Source organism: Dipodomys spectabilis, unplaced genomic scaffold (assembly GCF_019054845.1).
Source record: "Dipodomys spectabilis isolate Male_0828 unplaced genomic scaffold, ASM1905484v1 ptg000140l, whole genome shotgun sequence".
Lineage (NCBI taxonomy): Eukaryota > Metazoa > Chordata > Mammalia > Rodentia > Heteromyidae > Dipodomys > Dipodomys spectabilis.
Genome location: NW_024870817.1, coordinates 31,720,330 through 31,735,109, shown reverse-complemented (window position 1 = coordinate 31,735,109; position 14,780 = coordinate 31,720,330). Strand labels below are relative to the sequence as shown.

General features: G+C 46.6%; 1 protein-coding gene across 2 annotated transcripts; it reads right to left on the bottom strand.

The window, feature by feature from the left end:
- Positions 1–519: 519 nt before the first annotated feature.
- On the bottom strand, positions 520–10,572 carry F2rl1 (F2R like trypsin receptor 1). 2 transcript variants are annotated; one of them, XM_042690831.1, is made up of 2 exons: positions 10,321–10,572; positions 520–2,206 (listed from the first exon to the last, which is right to left on the bottom strand). In XM_042690831.1, exons 1-2 carry the CDS (start codon positions 10,403–10,405, stop codon positions 1,098–1,100), a joined length of 1,194 nt encoding a protein of 397 aa, XP_042546765.1. In that variant the 5' UTR covers positions 10,406–10,572; the 3' UTR covers positions 520–1,097. The 2 variants fall into 2 exon arrangements, with proteins under 2 accessions (XP_042546765.1, XP_042546764.1); XM_042690830.1 differs by having other exon boundaries at positions 520–2,209; positions 10,324–10,572.
- Positions 10,573–14,780: the final 4,208 nt, after the last annotated feature.

Below are 14,780 nucleotides of genomic sequence, written 5' to 3'. Positions count from 1 at the left end.
GTCTATAGTTCTGACTGAAGTCAGTACAAAAAAATATACAAAATTTATCTTTACATGTTTAAGATCCTTGCATTTTTCTTGAATAACAATAAGCACAAAATTCAAAGGATGAACAAAGAAATAATTGGCAATCCTTATAAGTCAACAAGAAATATTCTTATCAGCTGAACATAAGACACAAAACGTTCTTAACAGCTTTTCTTAGAAATGATCATGGCACCTACTGGAGTGGAAGTCCTGCTCAAAAAAGCAGTCCTCAAACCTTTATCCACATTAACATCAAACAACAGGTTGGTAAAGTAGGCCTGTTCCCATTGACGCCTCATTACTGAAGCTGAGGAACCCACACATTTTTGTTTTTGTGACCTGCATGGAACTTGAACTCAAGGCCTGGCCACTGTCCTTGAGCTTTTTTCTCAGCTCAAGGCTAGCACTCTGCCACTTTAGCCACAACTCCACTTCCAGCTTTTTTTGCTGGGTAACTAGATAAGTCTCACAGACTTGCCTGCCCTGGCTGCCTTCAAACTGCAATCTTTAGACTTCCGTCTCCTGAGTAGCTAGGATTACAGGTGTGAGTCACCAGTGCCTGGCAGAACCCACTCTTTTACTAAGATGATACTAGTATGCAAAGCACTGAACAAGTGACTCCATCATCCAACCCAAGTTCATTCGCTGTGACTGGCGGGAAATCTGACTCCAGGCAGTTCATTCATGAGAGTCAGCATCCTCATCTTCCTCCACTGTAAAGTCAGTCAGATGCTCTCTGGAAGCCCTCAAGCCCTAGCAGGGCCAGAGTGGACTTCAGATGTAGAGAATAAAGTTTCTGCTATGAACTCAGTCTTCAAGTCGGTTGTGGTTTTTGGCAAGTCACCGGGCTTCTGAAAAGTCTGCTACTGACCGATCAGTTCTGACATCTGAGTAGTGGGATTTCTGACACTGACAGCTCTGTTCACATAGGGACTTTTCAGGGAAGATTTGAGCAATCCTGTATACCCAATGATCTGTGCAGAGACTGGCTTGGTTGGGGCACAGCCACCATCTCCCCCCATGAAGCACACTTCACATCCAACCGTACCACCTCCATCCATGGACAGAACTCAGTAGGAGGTTTTAACACTGGTGGAACTTGAAGAGTAAGAGCTGGATTTCCGCGAGAATTTCTTTGAGGTGAGGGATATTTGCATCCTCTTCACAGTGCGGACACTTCGACAAAGCAGCGCATTCTTTGCGTGATCCCTGAAATCTTTTGAAATAAAGTAATAGACAAAGGGGTCAATGCAGCTGTTGAGTGTGGACAGGCAGAGGGCTGAGATGTAGAGAGCGTAGACGTGGCTCTGGCCTCGGCTTTTAATCAGGAAGTAATGTACCACGAGCAGAAGATTACTTGGAGTGAAACAGATCAAGTACATGGCCAGGACAATGATAATGAGCCGGATGGCCCTCTTCCTCTTCTTTTCTGAGTTTTCATCCATGGCAGAAGATCGGAGTGTTCTGATCATAAGCACATAGGCCGAAGCTGTGAGGAAGGCTGGGAACATGAAGACTCCAATGGCCAGAGAGAGGAAATAATTGAACATGTCCCCCACCAACACCTCCTCAGGCAGCACATCGTGGCAGGTGGTGATGTTGAGGTCTGGGATGTAGACGGTCTGTTTCATGATGTACAAGGGGATGGTGACCAGCAGAATCAGCAGCCATATTCCCATGGAGACACCAATGGCGATCGCAGCCCTCTTCCTAGAGTGACCCATGGGGTTCACGATGACCCAATACCTCTGCACACTGAGGCAGGTTATGAAGAGAATAGAACAGTACATGTTGCCATAGAAAAAGGCAATGAGCACTTTACAGAGGGTGTCTCCATAGACCCAGTTGTTGCCATGGATGTGGTAGGCAATCTTCAGGGGGAACCAGATCACAGACAGGAGGTCTGCCAGGGCCAGACTGGCCATGTAAATCACCGCAGGGTGCTTCTTCTTCGTTCGGAAAAGAAAAACCCACAAGGCCATGCCATTGCTGGGCAAGCCAACCACAAAGACAATGGTGTAGACAACAGGAAGAAAGACAGTAGTCAGCTTCCCGGTGAGCACTTCTGTAGAAAATTCATCCACAGTGAAGCCTGGTTCCCCTTTCACTCCTTTCACAGTGACTGAAGAGTGGCCCTTGTTCCTTCCAATGAGACTTCTTCCTCTAGATGTTCGGTTGGTACCTGTTAAAGAAAGGCAGGCAAAGTCGTTACCAATGCAGACATTCCAGCAATAAGGCTGGTGTGCTCAAATGAAAACAACTTAAGATGAAGACAGAAATATACTACGAGAGCATTGTGCAAAGTCTTTTGTGTAATGCTTTCTTCAGGTAATGGTGCTTTTTTAAGGGAGTGATACGGTTTCAGGGGATTGAACCCTGGGCTAGGCAAAGCACTGTACCACTAACTTACATCCCATGGTGTTGGGAAGTTGTGGGACTCATATAGAACACTGTTTCCTATGAATCTTAAAATGATTAATAGCCAGGTGCCAGAGGCACATGCCTATAATTCCAGTTACTCAGATGGCTAAGACCAAGAGGATTAAAGTTCAAAACCAGCCAAGGCAGAAAAGTCCTCCAGATTCTATTTCCAATTAACCAACAAAAAGCTGTACTGGACCAGGCACCAGTGGTTCACACCTGTAATCCTAGCTACTTAGGAGGCAGCCTAGGCAGGAAAGTCTGTGGGACTCTTATCTCCAATTATAAAACAAATGACCAGCATATCCCCCTTACAGCCTGCCCCATCATGTGCTGGGGAACCTGCAGGAGGAAGTGAAGAAGCTGAAGGACCGTACTTTAATGAGAAGAAACAGTCTGCCTTCAGCGCCCAGTGGCATCTGTATCATACTCCTCTCATGAGTCACCCTAATAATCTCTAGGCCGTAACTTTTTTCTCTCCTGGAATTTGTGCTCACACTCAGCAGGGCTGACTATTCGCTCTTAAGGCTTCCCTAGATAAGACAGTGATTGACCAAGTGCAGTGTTGGAGGGTACAGAGATCCCTATCTTGTTTTTCACACTGTGGAGAGGTTTGAAAGGTAGGTTTTAAAAGAGATGTCAGATTTGTGAACACTAACTTATTCAGAAGACTCATCTTTGCAGATATCAATAAGAGATCTCAAGAAAGATTATCCAGGATTATCCAGGTAGGTGCTCAATCCAATGACAAGGAAAAGGCCAAAAGCCAGGCACTGCTGGCTCTTAACTGTGATGCTAGCACTCAGGAGGCTGAGATCTGAGGGTCAGCGTTTGAAGCCAACCAGGGCAAGAAAGTCCCTGAGACTATTAGCTCCAATAAAACTACTCAGAAACAGCTGGAAGTGGAACTGTGGCTCAAAGTGGTAGACCCCTAGGCCCTGAGCAGAAAAGCTCAAGGATAGTGCCCAGGCCCAGGCCCAGACTACTAAACTAGATGATGGTAGATGACACTGTTAATCCTAGCTACTGAGGATCACAGATAAGAGCCAGCTTGGACAGAAAACTCCATGAGGCTCTTATCTCCAACTAACCAGAAAAAAGCCAGAAGTGGAGGAATGGTTCAAGTGGTATAGCACTAGCCTTGAGTACAAAAGCCAAGCAAGAGTTTGAGATACTGAGTTCAAGCTCCAGTACTGACACAATAAATACTTCAATAACATAAGGCATTGAAAGTTATCCTATAAAAACATGCACAGAGCCAGGTGCTGATGGCTCACACCTGTAATCCTAGCTACTCAGGAGGCTGAGATCTGAGGATCACAGTTCAGAGCCAGCCCAAGGCAGGAAAGTCCGTGAGACTCTTAACTCCAATAAACCACTAGAAAACCGGAAATGGCGCTATGGCGCAAGTGGTAGAGCCCTAGCGTTGAGCTAAAGAGCGGAGGGACAGCGCCCAGGCCCAAAGGTCAAGCTCCACAGCCCACAAAAAAAAGGCCACACAGTTCTATACGCTGACCATGAATAGATTCATTAGATAAAAACAATGTGACAAGACAGTATTCCTGGCCTGTTGAATTCTAGTGGAGAGTGAGCCCGCTATTCTCCCACCAAACCGAGTATAGGAAAAGTACTTTGTGCTAACACTCTCCTCATCCCTCTTCCCTAACATCCCCTAGCCCGAAATGTTCTTTTGCCTCATAATTCCTTGGGAGCTACAGGCTAAAAAAAAATCAAGTCTCAGTTGTTGAGTAGCCCTCCCTAGCCATACTTTTAGTAAACTGCTTAAGCATTCTTTCAGGATGAACTCTTGTTCCTCAATACTTGCCCAGCTAATAAACCATAACAAAGTTAAACACAATCTTTATGAGACATCACCCAGCACAGTTAATTAGTAACACAAGAAAAGCCAAGGGGATTGTGTGCTAACACAGAGTCCTGTTTCTATTTTCATCAGACCTCTTCCTCTTCCATATCCCAGATATCTATCAACAGAAGACTAATTTAAAAATATGATACATCTTTCTAGAACACATTTAAATTTTACTTTTTTTTTGACAGTTTCACTAAATAGCCTAGGGTGATCTCAAATTTATAATCTTCCTACTTCAGTTTTTCAAGTGCTACAATTTTAGGTACTGTTTTTAAAGTCACTAAAAATATTTTATGAACTGGGTATCAGTGGTTCACTCCTGTAATACTAGCTACTCAGGAGGCTAAGATCTGAGGATTACAGTTCAAAGCCAGCCCAGGTAAGAAAGTCTGTAAGACTTTCATAAATACATCTGTGTCTCAAGTATACAGCACTAATCTTAAGAAATAAAGCTCAGACACTATACCCAGGCCCTGAGTTCAAGTGTCAGGACCAGCATACACACACACAAAATGTTTTGTGCATACTGTTTTATGTTACTGATCATCTTGTAAAATCCTACATTTACACGAGAAAGTTTTCTGATATTTCATGCATGAGTCTATGAGTCAGGGGAAAGGATATAACCTAAACTGTTAGCAGTAGTTACCACCTTTGAGTACTGAGGTTTGGGAGTGATCTGACTAAATTTTTCTCAGTAATGACCACCTATCATTTTTTGGGGGGAGGGGGTTCCATAGGGCTTAAATTCAGGGCCTGAGCACTGTCCCTGAACTCTTTTTGCTCAAGGATAGTGTTCTACCACTTTGAGCCACAGAACCACTTCTGGTTTTCTGGTGGTTAATTGGGGATAAGTCTCACGAACTTTCCTGCCCAGGTTGGCCCCCAATCACAATCCTCAGATCTCAGCCTCCTGAATAGCTAGGATTATAGGATTAAGCCACCAGTGCCCAGCTTCACATACTTCTTTTGCAATTTTTCTTTTATGCTAGGCCTGTGGCTTGAATTTAGGGCTTCAGTCTCTTAGTAGGCTTTTTTCCCTAAGTTTGCTCTATCACTTGATCCATACACCTCCACTTCCAGCTTTTTGCTGATTAATTGCAATTAATTGCAGATAAACATCTCCTGGATTTTTCTGCCCAGCCAAAATCCTCAGATCTCAGCCTCCTGAGTGGCTAGGATTATAGGCATTCACCACCAACACCAAGCTACTACTTCTGCAATTTAAAAGCAACTATAAAGAGGGCTGGGAAGGCAGCTCAGTGGTAGAGTGCTTGCCTTGCATGCATGAGGCCCTGAGTTCAGTTCCTCAGCACCACATAAGCAGAAAAGACCAGAAGTGGCATGTGGCTCAAGTGGTATAGTGCTAGCCTTGAGCTGAAGAGCAGAGGGACAGCACCCAGGCCCAGGCCCATGACTGACAAAAATAAATAAATAAATAAATAAAAGCAATTGTAAAGACTACAGAAATTTCAGTTTCTTAACAAAAGAACAGAGTGACTGTTATGGGGGACTGCATTAGCCTTTCACTGTGAGAAACTGATTTCAAGGGCACATTGCCTTTTGAGCTTCTCTGCATCTGGAGTCTTCATTAGCTATTTACCAAGGTTTCTTGGGTGAGGAGAATGCTAGAAATGGGTTAGTCCAGTCCCCTTGTACTCCACTACTCTCCACTTCTAAGACTTTACCACCAGTGGCGAGACAGAGAGAAAATGTTGACACAAACCTTATCCACTACTACTGCATGGAGGAAAAGGGGAAATAAGGAGCATTTTCCTGAGCTGGTTCCCTTCCCAGTCCATGTCCTCCCTACCTGGAAAGTGAGCTTATCCTAGGCTGAGTTCCTCTCTGGGGTGCAGTCTTTGGGGGTGAGGCTTTTGAGAAGAAAACCAAATCCATTCTGCCCTTTTATCAAGCTGACACCCCACACACAGGACAAACTGAAAGGGTTAGATAAGCAAAGGTCCCCCGCTGAGTGGCAGAAAGGTTTTTAACAATTTCAACTTAGCTTCAGCCAGAAGGAAAACTGTGTTCCTCCAAGTTGGGCGCTGTTGTTACATGACTAACTCTTCAGGAAAGTTACCATGCAAAGGATTAGAGGTATGCAAGGGGAAAAAATGTCTAATATTAAATAATTCTGGTTAGCAAGTAACCTGACTTTTTAAATTTTTTTTTCCTTTTTGTCTGTCATGGGGCTTGAAATCAGGGCCTAAGCACTGTCTCTGAGCTTCTTTTGCTTAAGGTTAGTGCTTTTCTGGTGGTTAATTGGAGATGAGAGTCTCACGGAATTTCCTGTGCAGGCTGGTTTCGAACTGGGATTCTCAGATCTCAGCCTCCTGAGTAGCTAGGATTACAGTCATGTGCCACCCGTGCCTGGCTGTGACTTTTTATATTGTTAAATCAAGTTCACCTCACATTGGGATCTCTCCTTCCTCAGCTCTTCACTTTTTAAACAAGAATGGGCCAAATGTTCAAGAAGTGTTTCCTACATGAACTATCTGAATCATAAGTCTTGAGTCATGTACTCCCACACTGAAATTTTCACATTAACCTTTGCTCCTGAATGCTTTCTTGTTTGGCAGTACTGGGATTCAAACTAAAGACTACAAAAACTACAACTTGAGCCAGGCACACAGCCCTTTTGGCTTCTAACCATGATCCTCCTAATCTCTGCCTGTTGACTAGCTTCAATTATAGGCTTTCACCAAGAGCCCATCCTTCCAAGTTTTAAGTTTTTAACTTTAAAAGACATAGGCATGATTTTTTAGATGAATTGTTGAAGTCAACTGGCCAAAATTTTGTTGAGAAGTTTTGCATCAATGTTCATCAAAGAAATGGGTCTATAGTTCTCTTTCTTTGAAGAGTCCCTGCCTGGTTTGGGGATGAGGGTTATGATGGCTTCATAGAATGAGTTCGGTAGTGAACTTTCAATTTCATTGAAGAGTTGGAGGAGTATTGGTGTGAGCTCTACTTTGAAGGCCTTGTAGAATTCCACTGTAAAACCATCTGGTCCTGGGCTTTTCTTAGATGGGAGGTCTCTTATTGCTATTTCTATTTCAATGCTTGATATGAGCATTGATATGATTGCCTTAACTCACCTTGGTTTAGTTTCAGCATGTCAATATTTGCTAGGAAAAGGTCCATTTCTGCCAGGTTCTCAAACTAATTAGCATAAAGATTTGAGAAGCATTCCCTTATAATGTTCTGAATCTTGGTTGTTTTTATGGTAATGTATCCATTCTCATCTCTGAGTTTGTTTATTTGGGTGCATTCTCTTCTTTTTCTGATAAGATTTGCTAAGTCTGTCAAGTTTTGTTAATTTTTTTGAAGAACCAACTCTTTGTTTTGTTGATTCTTTCTATGGTTTTTTTTTTTATTCTAATTCGTTTAATAGACTCCACATTGATCTTCCCTATGATCCAGCAATCCCACTTTTGGGCATTTACCCGAATGATCACCAACAAAACCATACTAAGGCTACCAACACAACTATTTTTATTGCAGCATTATTTACCATAGCTAAGATATAGAACCGTTCCAGATGCCTCTTGGTAGATGAATGGATCAAGAAAATGTGGTACATACACACAATGGAATTCTATACCTCCATCAGAAAGAATGACATTGCCCCATTTGTTAGGAAATGGAAAGACTTGGGAAAAATTATATTAAGTGAAGTAAGCCAGGCCCAAAGAAACATAGGTCCCATGGTTTCCCTTATTTGCAATAACTAGTATATGTCTGAGACAAGCAGAAACAGACAAGTTGATGTTAGGCAAAATGAACCCCAAAATAAGGTCTTAATTTTTCTTTCTTACTATTGTTTCTAACATATTTATGATTTCTTTGTTGCTTTGTATGTCCCTCCCCCATGGTATAACCCATTTTCACTGTATTTGATGTTGGTATAATTTGTGGAGGGGAAGAGAAAAAAAAATTGTTTCAGTACGGATACAGAAAGACCCATTGCAACAATGAGATGTACAAGACCTTATGTCGAAAAACGAACTACAAGTTTGGTGGGGGGGGGGGGGGTTGGGAGGGCAGGGATAGTAAGGGGAAACAAAGGAGGCAACAATGCTTGAAAAGAAATGTACTCATTACCTTGCTCATGTAATTGTAACCCCTCTGTATGGTATTTTCACAATAAAAAAAAAACTTAATAATAAAAAATAAATAAATGCTACAACAACAACAACAAAAAAAGACATAGGCAAGGCAGGTGCTGGTGGCTTCTGCCTGTAATCCTAGCTACTCAGAAGGTTGAGATCTGAGGATCATTGTTCAAAGCCAGCCCAGGCAGAAAAGCCCATGAGACTCTTCTCTCCAATAAACTACCAGAAAACCAGAAATGGTGATGTGGCTCAAGTGACAAAGCCTTGAGTGCCCAGGGCCAGAGTTCAAACCCCACAACTAACAAAAAACAAAACAAAACAACAACAACAAAACCCATAGGCAGCAGTGTTACTTAGAAGACACTATGTTGAAAACAAACTATACAAACTTGTGGGCAGGGATGGAAGGGAAAAACTGGGAGAGAGGAGGAACGAGATGACATTGTCCAAAAAAAAAAAAATGTACTCATGACTTGCCTAACATAACTGTAACTCCTTTATAAATTACCTTTGTAGTAATAATAACATTAAATTTTTAAAAAGTAAAGACAGACATAGGTAAATAGGGTTGTTAGCCTCAATACTTCCTGGAAATAAATGTTTTTATTTTGAGACTGACCTATAAAAATGTATACCAGGGCTGGGAAGGTGGCTTAGTGGTAGAATGCTTGCTTAGTATGCATGAAGCCCTGGATTCGATTCCTCAGCACCACAAAAACAGAAAAAGCCAGAAGTGGTGCTGTGGCTCAAGTGGTAGAGTGCTAGCCTTGAGCAAAAGAAGCTCAGGGACAGTGCCCAGGTCCTGAGTTCAAGCCCCAAGACTGGCCAAAAAAAAAAAAAGTATACCAATGGTACGGTTTGACCTTTATGTGGATCCGCTTTTTAAAACTCCAGACATTTTTTAGATCACATTGTAGTCTGATTTACTGACTTGTTCACACAACGTCCTTATGAAAAGGATAAACTGTCTTTTGCAGCAAATATGCAAACTTCGCAAGGACATTTAAAGCCCCCAGACCGTCCCCAAACCCGCCGCGCGGAGCATCACGGAAGGTGCCCGTTAAAATCAGGACACCCGCCGGCCTCCGCCGGCCCGACCCAACCCGGGAACTTGAACTCCCCGCTGCGCCGTCCTTGGGGGCTGCTCCGCCCCACCCCGAGCGCAAGTTGGCCGCTGGGCATCGCCCTGGCCGCACCCCTGCGGTTCTGTTCCCGGGGCTGCCACCTTCAAGCCCTGCAGACCCGGGCGAGCGCCAGGGCGCGCGGCCACCTGGTCGAGTACAAGGCGCCCTCCGGTAGATTTCCCTTGTAAACCCCAGAGGAATGGGCTGACTTTCAAACCCAGGTCATCCTCCCCCGTGGGTACCAGGGGCCGCGGCGCCTCTTGGGACTCCTGAGCAGACCCCAAGCGGGGCGGAGGGGGGCTCCAATGGGGGTACAAGAAGCGAGAGGGAAGGGGATAGGGATTCCCACCCCCTCCTCCCCCACGCTAAACATCGACTCGCTAATCCACCCCCCCCCCCCCCGGGACCCGCCAGGGAGTGAGGAAAGCTACTAATGACCTCGTGTTTGCAAAGACACCAACCCCGGGGAGGAGAAGCCAGTCCGTCCTCTGGGAACCCCAGACCTGGCACTCGCGTCCCTCAGCGTCCCCTCGCCGACAGGGGGGAGCTGGGGGAGCCCGGGTCTGCAGCCGTCCCCGGTAAGGGGGCACATCGGCCGCCAATCGGAACCGGCCGCTTCCGGGTGTCCCCGCCGATGGCCCGGGATGCAGGGGTCCCCGCCAACGCCGGGGCGTCTGAGGGATGCACCCCGAGGTGCGCCGGCCCCACTCCCTCCCGCCGCCGGCCAGGCGCCCGGGCCCGCGGGCTCCGACCGCCCCGTCCTCACCTTCCCCGGTGACGCCGCCGGAGGCAGCGGCCGCCAGCAGGACGGCGCACCCCAGCAGCCACGCCACCCTCGGACTCCGCATCCTTCCTTCCAGCCGTCCCGAGCCGGGCCACGAGTTCGAAACTCAGAGCCCCGCTCGTGACCCCCTAGCCCGGCCGCCTTCGCATCGGCCCCGATCCGAGCCTCCACGCTCGCTTTTTCCCGAGCAGGATCCGTTTCAGTGAAACCCGAGCCGCGGGACGCACCTGCTGGAGGCCCCGCCCCGAGACCGGAACACCCGGCTCCGCCACGCCCCTTTAGAACGCCCAGAGACCGGCCACGCCCCCTCCGGCCGCTCCGAGCCCAAGCCCCGCCCGCGGCCACCTGTCCGCTTCTCGGCGCCGCCCCCACCCCACCACGCGCTCCACTCGCCCCGCCCTCCGCCGCTCCCCACCGCGCTCGACGCTGTCCCGCCCGCTCCTAATAAGGAAGAATGGGACCGACCGCGGTCCCGGGCCGCGGGCGGGGGGCGGAGCTGGTGAGGCGACTGTATTGGAATGCAAATAACAACAAGGGTGCGGAGGCTCCTCCCGGCTCGGACGTGCCTCGGCTCCCCGGTTACCTGGGGAAAGCCCGCTCCGCAGCCTGTCCACCTCTTCTGCAGTCGGAGCCTAGGCCTGAGCTCCCAGCGCCGGCGGTCACGGGCAGAACCCGAGGCTCGGTCCGGGGAAGCGGGCTGACGCGGGAGCGCCGCGGGGGAGTGGGGAAGGGGCCGAGCGCGCACCCGGCCGGCCGCCCCCTGGACCGCGCTTCCCGGGCCCCGAGCCCTCCTCTGGGAGCTGCACGCTGAGAAAACACAGGAACAACAGCTCAGTGACTGCTAGTGAGCCTTCCTACATTGGAACCTAGAAAGGTTAGCTTCACTCCCCAGTTACACGAATCACAAAAAGCAGTTTGCCAGTGTTCACCACACTTAAACCCGAGCATCACTACTCCACGCAGGCTCCACCCAGGTCCTCTGCACTGAAATACATAAGCCGGGGCTGGAGGTGTCACTCAGTGATAGAGTCCACACGAGGTCCTGGGTTGATCACACACACACACACACACACACACACACACACACACGGAAGCAGAGAGAAATATGGGATTGGTCATGTGTGCACAGGGGCCTTCTTCATATAGGTAGTGTCTTACTTGATAATTACTTTTTAAAGAATATGAGCCTTGCTGGGTGCCAATGGCTCACTCCTGTAATTTTAGCTACTTAGGAGGCTGAAATCTGAGGGTCACGGTTCAAAACTATCCAGGACAGGAAAGTCTGTGAGACTCTTCCTCATCTCCAGATAACTACCAAAAAGCCAGAACTGGAGCTGTGGCTCAAGTGATAAAGCATTAGCTTTGAGATGAAAAAGCTCAGGGACGACATCCAGGCTCTGGGTTCAAGCCAAGGACTAGCACAAAATAAAGAAGAGCCTGGCCTGGTGGTACATGCTTAGAATCCCAGCACTCAGAAAGCTGAGGAGGATTGAAGGTTCAAGGCTAGAGACGCTGTCTCAAAATTAAAGGAAAAAGACAATAACATGTTAAGTTTAAGCCGAGCACTGGTGGCTCATGCCTATAATCCTAGCTACTCAGAAGTCTGAAATCTAAGGATCACAGTTCAAAGCCAGCCTGGGCAGGAAAGTGCGTGAAACTCTTGTCACCAATAAACCACTAGAAAACTGGAAGTGGCACTGTGGCTTAAGTGGTAGAGCACTTGCTTTGAGCTGAAAGAGCTGAGGGACAGCGCCCAAGCCCAGAGTTCTATCACCACAACCCCCCCTCCAAAAAAAAAAAGTTAAGTTTACTGCTGACTCATTTGAGTAGTTGTTGTAGAAGAACAGAGAAGCCACTGGAAAGATTTGTATGCAGAAGAAGATCAGACATATTTTGAGTAGTTCCAGGGAACAAAAGATGATAGAGCCATGGAAGGAGCCTAATTTCAGCTCAGATGGAAGGAGCTGGTCCCAGGACTGGAAGTACCCTCCAAGGTGAGGGACAACATCACTGCCAGGCTTACAGCAGAAGCTTAGGACATCTGCCTGGCCTGTTAGAAAGGGTTCTGTCCCAGGGTCAGGGGTCAAAGTGATCCAGATAGCCTCTTGAAGACCTTGAACCCTGACAATCAGACATTTGCCCTTAAGGACCAAACCGGTGAGTCAGTTGCCAGTAACAATTACTAATATTTGAACAACCATAAGCCAAATGACCAAGTTTAAAATTCTACCCCAGATTTCTCCACTGCAGACCTTTAACATCTCCATACATTTTGTGTTGTGTTAGTTATGTCTAGAAGCCTATCAAGCATAAGCCCCAAATAAAATTCCCCCAAACCTCCCATTTCTTTTCAGTGTCTTCCCCTCCATCCTTCAAATTATACAGACCAGGAGACATGGCATTGTTCCTGATTTCTTTATGTTCCATAATTGATCTCTCAGCAATTCTACCTTAAAATGATATCCAAAATACCATCCTTGCCCAGATGATCATTACCTTTTGTGTATATTATTTTAATGACCTGCTAACTTGGCTTCCTCCTTTTGCATCCAAGCTCCTCACCTCACAAGTAAGCTCCCCACTTCTCTCTTGGTAAAAACCAGATCTAGCTGTGCGCCAGTGGCTCACGCCTGTAATCCTAGCTACTCAGGAGGCTGAGATCTGAGGATCATGGTTCAAAGCCAGCCCTGGCAGGAAAGTCCATGAGACTCCTATCTCCAATTAACCACCAGAAAACCAGAGTGGTGCTTTGGCTCAAGTGGTAGAGCAGTTGCCTTGAGCTGAAGAGCTCAGGGAGAAGATCCAGTCCTGAGGTCAAGCCCCAGGACCACAAAAAAAAAAAAAAAAAAGGCAAAAACAAACAAACAGATCTATCCCAGGGATGTGCAGACTGTCCTGCCTTCACCCCCCAACCTCCTTGGCTTCAACAGTTATTTCTCTCCTAGTACTGCTTTTGTCATTTATACCCTGCTATTCCTTTGTATTTGTTATCCTTTGCTTACAATTCTTTTCCTTTGAATATATCTGAGCTTATCTCTCTGAGTTGGATTTTCTTTTGGCCTTTGTTTTTTAACTCTAGATTTTTTTTCGTCTGCCATTTGAACAAAATTGTGTGTGTGTGTGTGTGTAAGTACTGGAGTTTGAACTTGGGGCTTTGCACTTGCCAGACAGTCTACTGCTTGAGCCATATCCCCAGGTTTGAAGACTTAGAAACACAGGCCAGGACTTTATCTGGACAATATGTTACAGAGACAAGTAGAAACAGGGTGACTCATTACACCATGGGAGATGCCAGCATAATAACCAATATCACCTTGGAGGGGAAAAATGATCATTCTGTGGAGAGCAAAACTGGCACCCTCACCTCACCTGATGGTTCAGGTGACATCTGCACTAGTGATCACTTAATGCAGTCATGGTGCCACCTGCTTATTACAGAGATGGGGCAGCTGATTGGCAGAAGCGGAGATGCTTTCCTAGGCAGCCCTGGTGGTGGGTAGGATGCCTCCTCGCATCCATTTTTCTCGCCCTACTATTGCCACCCACAGCTCCTCCCTGACTGTTCTTGAGTCCCAGGCAGGCCACTTGCTCATCTGAGCTATGAGGACAAGGTTGAGAATGGGCTCAACCACTAATGGCTCCACACCGTGCTCAGGATTCAAGTTCAAGGTCTTTTTTGTGGGAGACTCATGACCTTCTAGTATGGCCTTCTGGAGCACTCAGTGCAGGATGGGATCAGAGAAAGGAGAACAGGTAATGCCAAGCATGGGCTCTGGCACTGTGTTGAGCTCCCAAAGCTCTCAGCGAGGAGGAGTCGGGCTCACCTGGCCTACTGGCCCTGAGTGATGCCACCATTTTCCTTTCGAAGAAACCTAGTTGCAAGTGCTGTCTTGTAAAATTGTCTGCGACATCCTCTTTAGAGAAGAAACAAAACAAAACAAAATTCTTGCAGAGTAATTACTGCTTTCTTGCCAGTATTACTTATTCATCTTTCCTGCTGCCAGGTGGTGAGCCTAGGGCCACCACACTGTAGTGGTTCCTGAGTGACTCATCCTTAGATTCTCATCAGAAAGAAAGCAATGGAGGGAAGGGAAGGAAAGGAAGGAAAGAAGGAAGGAAGGAAGAGAGGGAGGGAGGGAGAAAAAGAACAAATTCATTTTTCCAATCAGAAAGCCATCACATTTATTGAATTTATTGGAAAACACAAAAGTAAAGGAAGGAGAGAAGAGAAGGAAAGAAAGAAGGATGGACCGAGGAAGGCCCAGGGGAGGGAGGGAAGATGAAGAATCTGCTCACAGAGATAAGTCTTAATATTTGCTGCCTGCTCTTCCAGTGAGGGCTGTCTTCTTTCAAAATTTGGATTGAGACAACTTGCATTGCTGTTTTGTTAGTTTTCCTTCACTCAACAAGATGGTAAATGTTTCCTCAAATGCTTAAAC